We start from the raw sequence: 12125 nt of genomic DNA on the forward strand, positions 1-12125 counted from the left end.
TTAAATAAGGATAAACAAAAATACCCTATTGTGTCAAACAAGCAACTACTACAGATAGTTATTTTGTAATTTCCGAAGTGGGGGAAAGGGCAGAGGAGTAGAGAAGTTAAACAGTGTATTGGAAGTTACCTTGTCCAACAACGAAACAAAGGTATTTGCAATGCCTTGGTCTGATAGAGATAAGCACTTTTTAGATCAAGAGCTGCAACTTCAGCTCTGACCCTGGATTCCCATTCCTGAGTATGGATTCATGCTCTAACCACTAGGCATGACTCCTGCTCTTACCACTGGGCACTGTCCCAGTTGCTGACATTCAGCTGTCATGGCTGGGTCTAACTGCTGATATTCTATTTGAGCAACAGGCTCCTCTTCTTCCTTAAATAGAGTATCCAGAAGTATAGTGGGAGATTCCTTACTGAAAGCTGGTGAAGGGAAGGATCCAAGGATTTCAGCTACAAGGCACAAGCCATTTTCAGACCCCTGCTGGAAGAAAGGTACCTGCACTGATGAGACTACAGTTTATTTCTACAATTCCTAGGTGACCACCAATAGGGCCATCCATCTTACAGTGGGATCTGCGGATTACCATATTATGTTAATCATGCTAATAACCATATTTAGGCTCCATCTCCTGTCTGGAAAGGTATGGAGATCTGTAGTCACAATATTTAGAGGCATAATCCTTCTTATTGGAAGTGGGACCGAGAATATCTGTAAGTCTAATATGATTTGATTCTTCATTGGACTTTGGATCCGATCTTAAATTGACCTTGGATCCAATACTGACATTAATGGGGAAATTACAGGACCTCGGATGTGTAAAATGGAGAAGGGAAAAACCACCTTATTAGGAGAGTCTGAAAGCATTTTAAGGAGCCACAAGGAAGTGTCTGAGGATATCTGAAACAACTCATCCAACCTCCTTCTTTTCTTTGTGGGGAGATCCAAGGAAAAAAGTCTTCCTTTAGGCAAGAAAACAATCCCTGCCTCTTGTGAATCCAGTAAACAATCCAATTGCAGGTCTTCATAGTGCACTTGTGCCACAATTGTAATGGTTAATGCCATATAAATGGACGATGAAAAAACTACTGCCATCTCCAGAATAATCTTCTGCTCCAATACTATCTTTGGAACTGGGGAATGAATCTCAGGCAGAGATTTACCCTTAGCCACAATCTTGGACTTTAATTTCAGATCCAGTGCTCTTGGATCTGGGACCAAGGTATCCAAAGAGTCTCCTGAATGTGACTTGTCTCTGCTAACAAGAGCTTTCTTGTCTTGCACAATCTTTTTCAGAACCGAATGTAAGTGGACTGGAAATTTTCTCCCGTCTTCGGCTCTTATCTCTGAGACTGGCACCAAACAAGTCTCTGAGCACTTCACGTTGGATCCAATGACTTAGGAAACAACTGTACAGAACCCTTAGAAACTGATCCCAATGCAGAGATTGGAATCTTCTGCATAGCCTTCTTCTTCGTCCCTGGGTTGTCAGGAGCCGACACTGGTGTATTCACTTGGGCTACAGATCCTTTACAGGAATTAGATCTGGGAGGCTTTATGGCCAGATCTTCTTGAAGCAATAAGACTTGCAGACTAATCTGGAGCTTGTTATATACCCTTGGGGTAAATGAACTGCAGAGAGAGCACCTTAAAGTGGAGTGACCCTCTCCAAAGCACAATAAACAGACAGTATAGGCATCCAATACTGGGAAGACTGTTGGACAAGAGATGCTTCTTTTGAATCCAGTTATCTTAGCTTTCAGATTTGCCATGCAACCACTAGTCAGAACTGAAGACTTAACTACCAACTATCCTCAGAATAAAACTTTATCTAACAAAATAACTAACACTAAAACTACATTAATAATAAACTTTACTAACCTTAAGGCACTGATTTCTTCTTGAAAGAAGGATCCAGATCTGATGGCTCCAGGAAGTTTACATTCATCTGCTGCAGCAGTTGGAAGGAACTGAGGCAGCAGAGGGCACCACGCCCCCTTTTATAGCCTAATCCTCAGAACTTTCAGGAATGCAAAGAGATAAACTCCTATGAGAAGACTTCACCATCAGAGCTGCACCCACCAGCTCATCCCAAGAGTGTGAATACTCAGAGGACACTTAGGGTATGTCTGCACTGCACCATAAACCCAGGGTTAGTAGAATCTGAGTTAGCCGTCCCTGGGTTTGTTAACATAAGGCTTGAGCATCTACACTCATTTGTAACTCCAGGTTATGAATTGTTGAACTCTGATCTGGGGCTCCAGCATACACACTGCATTATGCAGGCCCAAGTTCAATTACCCATATCCTAGACTTCCTAGTGCTTCCCAACATGTGGCCACGTGTAAGGTCCAGAGGGTCTCAAACACAGGCCTGCAGAGATGCCAGCAAGGAACAACCTCCACACTGCCACCCAGCAGCTGTAACCAGCTCACACTCTCCTACCCACAAACCAGTGCAGACGCTGACCACAGAAGTCCAGCCTCAAGGGGTTCAATAGACAGCAGCATCATAATGACTGATCAGTTCCTCCTCCTATATCAACCCAAAGGAATTTCAGGAAGTGTCCAGACAACAATGCAGATCACTAACTAGCCCCCCACAACCACTCTGCATTCTCAGTTACTAATACCCTGGGTCTGAGCCCTAGGTTAGCACGATTTGTGTGTAGATGGAAGGGGGCTTAGACTTGAGCCTGGCTTTGAATCCTGGGCTTACAAAGCAGTACCCTTAGGGTACGTCTACACTGCAAAAAAACACCTATGGCAGCAAGTCTCAGAGCCCATGTCTACTGACTCAGGCTCACACGGTTAAAAATAGCAGTTTAGATGTTTCCATTCAGGCTGCAGCCTGGTCTCTGAAACACAGCAAGGGGGAGGGTCTCAGGACCCAGGCTCCAGCCCAAGCTTGAATGTCTACACTGCTACTTTTAGCTCTAGAGTATAAGACCCGTAAGCCTATGTCAGCTGTTGCAGGTTCTGGGACTCCCTGCCACAGGTGTTGTTTTGCAGTGTAGGTGTACCCTTGAAGAAAAAATGAGGTTTCCATAATTTTAGGTCTGACGGAGATCACAGATCTAAGGGAAACTCAGCACCAGCAAGAGTCTGCTTAGCTGGAGGCTTCCCCAGTACTGAAATTCCAGCCAAGGGAACTACACCAGCCAACTCCAGCCTGGGAAAAAGAACCAGAGCACCCAGCACTAAATGTGCCCCAGATGCCAGGGCAGCTTCATAGCTGGACTCAGTGTTCTGCTGATTTGGAGCTGAATGAAGGTGCCAGTTCTAGCACCAAATACTTCTGTTTCCCCGTTTGCATTCCAGTAGCATCGAGTATCACCAATCAAGAGTCAGGGCCTCAGATCAGGCATTGTAAAGACAGGCAGTAAAAATACACATTCTGTCCCAAAGAGTTTAAAAGAGCTTACAATCTATGTTCAGCAGGCTTTGAAAAGAACAAAGGCCTATTTCCATCCCTGGAGGGATCAGGGCCCTGACCAGAGAATGGATCAGGTGAGCAGCACATAGAACAAGTCCTCCCCGAAGGTACATCAGGCAGTGGATATGTGCATCCTATTCCAAGAACAAGGAGGGTAATGAGATACACTGCTTAAACCTGTTCTTTAGCACCTAGATTAGACACAATGCCTGCAACCAAGACAGAAATAATCCAATCATCTTAACTATTCAACAGTAGAGAAATTACCTGAAAATGTCTAAACTAAAACTAAAAGGTTAAAAGACCCCTGGTCACACAGCAATGGTGCCTATACCTGAAATTATCCATGGAAAAGAAGCTGAGGTGGTTAGGGACCACATGGCTTCTATAACATCAGCACTGAACATTTGGTGCCATGAAGGGGCATTTATGTGATACCCATGGCCATTGTTTTTCTGTAAATTCCCCAAAGTTCAGCAGTGCCGGGAACTACTTCCCACAAGTGAGAATATGCAGAAACACTAAAAGAAAATAACCACAATTGTTTATAGCACAAGAGGGGAATAAGATATGGGTCCTGTAACAAGTATCTTACAATCTAAACTGAATGATAAAGAGAAACTGACCTGAAGGAGTGGGAAAAAACAAACATGTGGAAAAAGAAAACAGCTTGGAAGAGCACCATATACCAAAGAAATCGAATCATGTTTTGGTTTTATTAAAGAACAACTTCACAAGTCATAAAGTTTAACATTTCTCTGTCTAGAATATAAGTTTTCTACTTAACAAATGTTCCTTCTCATCTATGTAAGACTATATTTTCAAAGACTCATGAGGTTAGAACCATCTAACTCTCACTGACTATGGCAAATTACACAGCAAAAACCCCAGTTACAATTCAAAAATCTAGGGCTTAACATCTATACCCCCATAGAAAACATCTGAAGATTAATTTAGTACCTGGTCCTGGAAATAAAATTCATTAGCTTCAATCTTCTGAATCTCTTCCCAAATTCTGTGGGTGGGGGAAAAAAATGTACCTATTACCCTGCCACATTTACCAAGTGACTAATCACACACTATTTCTAACAAGATATGAGGCTGACAATTTAAGCCAGTTTGTCTGCAGTAATAATAATTTGTACATCTATATTACCTAGATACCATGGTGACTGTGCATGAGAAATACACATAAAACTCTTTGTCTAGGGATTACAAACATTTAACAATTGTCAATCAATCCTCATTACTCCTGCAAGTTTTTATCCCCTATTTTCAGATGGAGAAACTAAAACACAAATAATCAGTGGGAGACACAAAGTAAATGGAAGAGCCAGCAACAGAACTGAGAACTCCTGACTCTCAGTTCCATAATCTAACCCCTACACTACCCTTAATTGCTTGACCTCACTATTTGGGAAAGCTGTGGCATGCGGCAGTTCCTTCAAACAGAGTTTTCCATTTGTTGGGTTTTTTTTCCCCACTAAGGGCTTGTCTACATAGGAAAATTTTATCAGTTGTACTAGCATAAACTGGTATAATCTCACATGTGGCCACTCTTATTCTGGAATAATATTAGCTTTTTTCTGTTTAGTTTAAACTCCTTCCGAAGAACATAATATAAACAGAAAAAAGTCAGTCTTATTCCAAGATAAGAGTGTCTGCACAAGGAGTTACACCAGTATGGCCTGGTCTACACTACAAAGTTAGATTCATGTAAGTCACCTTGCATTGTCTTATTTGCATGTGTCTACACTCAAATTTGTCTCTACCAATGTAAGTGCCCCATTACAGTGAAGCAGTAACACCACCTCCCTGAAGAGCACTGAGCCATGGTCAACATACTATGGTTGACACAGTGCAAGTGTAGAGACTGCATGACCTCGGTTGACCCTAACAGTCCTCCAGCAGCTGTTCCACAATGTCCAATAGTGACCACTCTGGTCACAATTGTGAACTCCACTGCCCAGGGGTCCTGGAAACAAGAAGCCACACCACTCCCTTTAAAATCCCCATATTTTTAAAATGACTTTTCCTGATTGCTCAGCTTGGCAAACACACCTAGCAGTAGCAGTTCTCACTTGTTGTGTGTAATTACCCAACCGACCATGCCAACTACACAACACTCTAGACCAGTGATACTCAGACCTCAATGGTTCAGGATCCAAATTAGCGATCAACATTACCCAAAAGAGCCACAGTAGTGTGAATTCATTATTTCATTTACTATAGTACTATTCATACTTAAACAGTATGACTGGGGAAATATTTAGTCTCTTTCTCTCTATAAACATATACATACACACTCACAGAGCAAATAAGTTAATTTTAGTGCAAGTTGATAACTTAATTTGTTAACCAATAAGGATGCTTTTACTATGTTGTTAATAATTAAATCACAGAGTGTTTTAATATCATGCTGCAAAGAGCCCTGCAGGAGACACATTGAAGAGCCATTTGTAGCTCAAGAGCCACAGTCTGAGTATCACTGCTTTAGATAGACTCCTGCCTGAAGCAGACAGCAAGTATTGGATCTTCAGGGCCTGTGGAGAGAAGAGACTGAGCATATGCAGCTACATATCAGTCATCAAAACATGGACGTCTATGAAAAGATAGCACAGGAGGTGCATGTGAAGAGGTATGATCGGGATCAGCAGCAGTGCTGCATGAAAATGAAGGAACTGCAGCAGGCATTCCAAAAGACCAGGGAGAGCAAGAGTTGATCTAGTGCCATGCTGCAATCCTGCTGCTTTTACAAAGAGCTGCATGACATACGTTGTGGAATGCCTGTGGAATCTCCATCAACCACAATGGATACCTCAATGAAGCCCAAGAGAGACACCCTTGCCTTGAACAGTGAGGAGGAGAAGAGAAATGCCATGAGCCAGGTTCTTTGAGACTCCACAGCAGTCTAGCTAGTCCCATCAGCTGAGCACCACTGAGCCCAATCCAGGAAAAGGTATCTCGGGTAAGTGTGTCATGCATTCTCCCTTAAAATGTTTAAATGTGAAGATGGCACCCAGCCCTACCCCAAGTTAGCAGGACACAGTAGTCTACTTTTCAGTGTTTTACTCATATGAGAAGAAGTAGAGGTAAAACAAAGAGGGACAGAGTTGGAATCTGCTTTTGTTCTCCTGTAGGATTAGGCGATGGGGGGAGGCACGCAAAGCAATTTGTTTATATACATAAGGATGTCCCTTGTATCCTCCTGAAAGATCTTGATGGAATTTTCATAGAGTTACTCTGCAATTCTCTCCCAAAGGTTTCTGTAATCCTCCTCTCCCAAAGGTTCCTAGGGATGGCTGCCTTACACTTCTTCCCGTATGGTAGGACACTTTCCCACAACACTCTGAGATGACTTCGGCAGGTACCATTGCCGTAAACAGGCTAGCATCACACAAGCCCACATGGCTTCATGAACCTAGGAGTAACTGTGTTCTCTGTGCCTTTGTGACCCTCAAGAGTGAGATACCAGTTAAAATCACTGCTGCTTGTGGAAAAGCGTTCCAGTACTCAGTGCCATTGCCCTGTACATGTACCCATGGAAATAAGGCACATTTTATTGCTTTACACTACAAATCAATTCCCTCCTCACTTCCACCCCATCTTGGCAGGCCATACTAACAATGGCTGCAGCTGGAGAGCAGTGCTGTGCAGAGGCACTCCAAATCTGAAGTGTCAATAAGCAGGTCGTATTTAAAACTCTTATACCTATAAGGGAAAGGTGTTCTCAAACTCATCTTTCATTTTACGTTGTGACTGTAAATACATCTTTGTATGATGTTTTGTATGTAGCTCCCATCATTGCGGCCTGAAGGGATGCCCCCACCACACCTGCAGAACACCTGACACTGATGAGGAGGAGAAGAGGACTAGGGAGGACATGTTCACCAAGATCCTGCAAGCTTGTGCTGCATCAGATCATGGAAAGCCTGGAAGATGAATATAGCAGATAGCCTGGAGAACAAAAGAACAGACAGGAGAAAGACTCAGGAGTCCCAGCAGGAAAAAGAGATAGATTCGCCAGCACATAATGGGGCTTCGCAGGCAGCAAACAGACTCTTATTGACCATACAGTTGGAGTATGTTTCACAGAAATGGACTGAAATGGAGACAAATGTTTTCTACCATTCTGATTTTAAAGTTCTGTTCCATTAATTTACTTTATGTTTGTGCACTGTATTGATTTTTAATTGCACATTAATGTTTTGCTGTGTTTTGGGTACGCAATAAATTTTAATTTTTTGGAAATAAATTCATCTTTACTATTTTATAACATATACTGCAGAACAAATGGCACTACTCAAAGAACAGGACAATTCTAATTGTAATAGAACAGGATCACAGAACTCCTAGGTTCAATTAAAAACAATGTGTAATATTATAAATGTACAATAAGCACAGCATAATTAATAGGTCCATATAAAGTGTGATATTCATAAATTCACAGCAAGCATTACACAATTCCTAACACTCCCAAAATTTCAAGGCTAGGTAGAGCACATTAAGTGGCTGACCATTAAGGCTCTTTCAAGGCCTCTCTCAGCCACATATCTTCACATTGAGCTTTTCTAATGGCCCTTCTGTCTGGCTGTTCAAAGTCAGCAGACAGCCATTCTACCTCCACCTCAGTGGCAACTTTTCACCTACCACCTCACAATTATTATGCAGGACACAAAAGGAAACTATAACCATTGGGATATTTTTCTCACTGAGATGTAATCTAGTGAGGAAGCACCACCAGTGTCCCTTTAATCTGCCAAAAGCACACACAGCTGTCATTCTGTACCTGCTGAGCCAGTAGCTGAATCTTTCCTTGAAGTTGTCAAGGAGGCCACTGTACAGCTTCATGAGCCAAGATCACTATTGGCATGTCAACATTGCCAATAGTAATCCACCATCTGGGGAAAAAAACAACCCTGCTTGCACCTTCCTGAATAGTCATGTGTTCTTAAAGGTGCAAGCATCATGCACCTTCTCTGACAAGCTCAGTGAAACATCCCTGATTATCCAGCAGTGCTTGCATAACCATAGAAAAGTAGCCCTTTCATCACAGCCTGGGAGTACCTTTCCCGGATGTGAAGAAAAGCTCTGTCTGGCTCAAAAGCTCATCTCTCTCACCAACAGAAGTTGGTCCAGTAACAGATATTACCTCACCCACCTTTCTCTCTCCAATATCCTGGAACCAACACAGCTACAACGACACTGCATACATTAAGTACTTGCACTGTAAAAAACAAAAGAAATTGTATTTTTCAATTCACCTAATACAAGTATCATAGTGCAATCTCTTTATCATGAAAGTTGAACTTACAAATGTAGAATTATGGACAAAAAATGACTGCATTCAAAAACAAAACAATGTAAAACTTTAGATCCTACAAGTCCATTCAGTTCTATTTCTTGTTCAGCCAATCGCTAAGACAAACAAGTTTGTTTACATTTGCAGGAGATAATGCTGCCTGCTTCTTGTTCACACTTTCACCTGAAAGTGAGAAGAGGTGTTCTCATGGCACTGTTGTAGCTGGTGTCACAAGATATTTATATGCCAGATGCACTAAAGATTCATATGTCCCTTCATGCTCTAACCACCATTTCAGAGCTGATGACAGGTTCTGCTCAACAACAGATGCCACCAGCAGAGGGTTGATTTTCTTTTTTGGTGGTTTGGATTCTGTAGTTTCCGCAACAGAGTGTTGCTCTTTTAAAACTTCAGAAAGCATGCTCATCCCTCAGATTTTGGAAGGCACTTCAGATTCTTAAACCTTGGGTTGAGTGCTGTAGCTAGCTTTAGAAATCTCACATTGGTACCTTCTTTGCATTTTGTCAAAACTGCAGCGAAAGTGTTCTTAAAATGAACATGTGCTGAGTCATCATCCGAGACTGCTATAACATGAAATGTATGTCAGAATGCGGGGAAAATAGAGATGGAGACATACAATTCTCCCCCAAGGAATTCAGTCACAAATTTAATTAACGTTTGTTTTTTTTTAACAAGAGTCATCAGCAGGGAAGCATGTCCTCTGGAACGGTGACCGAAACATGAAGTGGCATATGAATGTTTAGCATATCTGTCACGCAGACACCTTGTAATGCTGGCTAGAAAAGTCCCATGCGAAAGCCTGTTCTCACTTTCTGGTGACAGTGTAAATAAGAAGTGGGCAGCATTATCTCCCATAAATGTAAACAAACTTGTTTGCCTTAGCGATTGGCTGAACGAGAAGTAGGACTTTGTGAACTTGTAAGCTCTAAAGTTTTGCATTGTTTTGTTTTTGAGTGCAGTTATGTAACCAAAAATAAATAAATAAATCTATATTTGTAAGTTGCACTTTCACGATAAAGAGACTGTACTACAGTACTTGTGAACTGAAAAATACTGTTTCTTTGGTTTATCATTTTTACAGTGCAAATATTTGTAATAAAGATATAAAATGAGCACTGTACACTTTGTATTGTGTGTTGTAATTGAAATCAATATATTTGAAAAAGTAGAAAAACATCCAAAAATATTTAATAAATTTCAATTGGCATTCTATTGTTTAACAGTGAGATTAAAAGTGCGATTAATCATGATTAATTTTTTTTAGTTAATTGTGTGAGTTAACTGCAATTAATCAACAGCCCTAGTTTTTTGTTAACCCTGTAGTTACTTTCTTTGCAACATGTGATTCATAGATTCATTCATAGATGTGAGTGTGGTTGGCAAACCCCAGTTGGTGACAGTTACCATTTCCCTTCTGTTTGTCACACTGCGTTTTTATGGTGACCTACAACCAATTCTTCCCTTTTTTTTTTTTTTAAAAAACAATGTCATTTTCCACCATTTTCTCATTGCATCTGTTCTAATATCTGCTTATCCAAAAAGAAAAAGCACACTATAATGCAGAAAAGGATGGAAAAGAGGGAAAACCCCAGTGATTTCTGGCGTCATGATCACTTGATTCAAACCAAGTTACCTTTTATCTGGCCCTCTTTTCTGCAACATTTTCAGATACTGGAACACAACATGCGCAACCTGAAGACCGAAGGACAAACTGATGAACTTTTCTTTAACTTTTGGACATAGCACAATGGTAAGAAATCCAATCTACAATGGAATTTTACCTCATAGAAGTGCTTGTAACCTTCATCAGTCAATGTCACAGAAATGCTGAATATAGAGTAGGTGGAGTTCTGTTCAAATCCTGTCTCACCATTTCCCCCATATAACGCAAGAGCCCAAAATCTATTGAAGAGTTATACCCACTATTAATTACTCCAGTTAAAAACCTTCTTGAAGTCTAATTATAATCACAGCATCATTGTTCAAGCTTATTTCGGACCTGCCTAATGGAGGCCACTTTAAGGAATTTAAAAGTTAATCTAAAGCAAAAAGGAAGAATATAGCTTTCTACAAGAACACAAAGCACTGAAATTCAAAAATGCAGGGCATACACCTTTTTTGGATTTATTCAGTGTGAACCAAAATATTTTTGAAAATGCAAGTTTTCAGCTAAAGTGCTTTCAGTGTTGCTCTGGAGATTCTCTTGTAGTTGAATTTCTTGTATTAGAACTAAAGACACCACCGGGTACATTTTCAGAGTATTTTGCATTGCTTAAGTCACATGACTACTACAGGTTTTAAAGAGAATCACAGTTTGTCTCAAGCTTTGTAGATCACATTTTTATATTTTTATTTGAGGAAATATTTCCGCCTTCACTCTTTATTTCAATGCACACAATATTAAAGTCTCACATTTAAAGAAATACATACTTTTTCCGAAGAAAGGAAAGAACACTGCCTTTGCCTTCATGTCCTACCAGCCAAGAGATATAGTGAAGTGGCTTCACCCTAAAAAGAGTTAAAGAACTGTAAAACTCCAAAATGTAAAACTCTAATATAGATTAATAATTAGCAAATCAAAATACAGATATTTAGATAACATCTTTCATCCAAAGATTCCAAATCACTAGAAAAACAATTATAAATTCACTGCCCACTTCACCCACTACTGAAGTGTCACCTTTAAACAGCAATGCTATGAAAAAGAGATTGTATCCTTTGAAAATACGAAGGAATTTAGATAGGTAGAATACCGTTACTGATCTGAAAGTCAGCCAGGCTGCTGAAGTTAACAACTATACTTTGGCTGAAAATGCCACAACATTTGAACAAACACAGATAGTCATGACCTTTGTTTTACAGTAGAAGCTCAGAGTTACAAACTGACCAGTCAACCTCATTTGAAACTGGAAGTACACAATCAGGCAGCAGCAGAGACACACAAAAAATAGCAAATACAGTACAGTTCTGTGTTAAACGTACACTACTAAAAAATAAAGGGAAGGCATTTTTCTTCTGCATAGTGAAGTTCCAAAGCTGCATTAAGCCAATGTTCAGCTGTAAACTTTTGAAAGAACAACCAGAGTTACGAACATTTCAGAGCTACAAGTTCCATTCCCAAGATGTCTTAACTCTGAGGTTTTATTGTAAGTCTCACTACAAAGACATCACCTCCAGCAACTTTGTGCCTCCTACCACTGATTCAAAAGGAAATGCCCAGTAATAATGGGGTTAAGAATAGAATCTGAGAGAATTGTGTTACTCAGTGTATCACCAACACAACTTCATGGGCTACTAGGCTTTCTTTGGAGGTCTTCTGTCCAGGGACAGACCAGGCCCAATTTGTTTATAAAAGTTGATTGGATCA

General features: G+C 40.6%; 1 protein-coding gene across 1 annotated transcript in view; it reads right to left on the reverse strand.

Annotated features, from left to right (window-relative positions):
* LOC125641841 (nardilysin-like) overlaps positions 1 to 12125 on the reverse strand; it is a 95378-nt gene that overhangs the window by 48186 nt on the left and 35067 nt on the right. The window contains exons 11-14 of the mRNA XM_048862358.2: positions 11189 to 11266; positions 10540 to 10660; positions 10392 to 10450; positions 4396 to 4450 (exon numbers count right to left, since the gene is read on the reverse strand). Of these exons, the coding sequence (XP_048718315.2) occupies positions 4396 to 4450; positions 10392 to 10450; positions 10540 to 10660; positions 11189 to 11266 (313 nt within the window). The remainder of the gene's footprint in view (positions 1 to 4395; positions 4451 to 10391; positions 10451 to 10539; positions 10661 to 11188; positions 11267 to 12125) is intronic.

The sequence above is a fragment of the Caretta caretta genome, chromosome 8 (genome assembly GCF_965140235.1).
Source record: "Caretta caretta isolate rCarCar2 chromosome 8, rCarCar1.hap1, whole genome shotgun sequence".
NCBI classification, from domain to species: Eukaryota; Metazoa; Chordata; order Testudines; family Cheloniidae; genus Caretta; species Caretta caretta.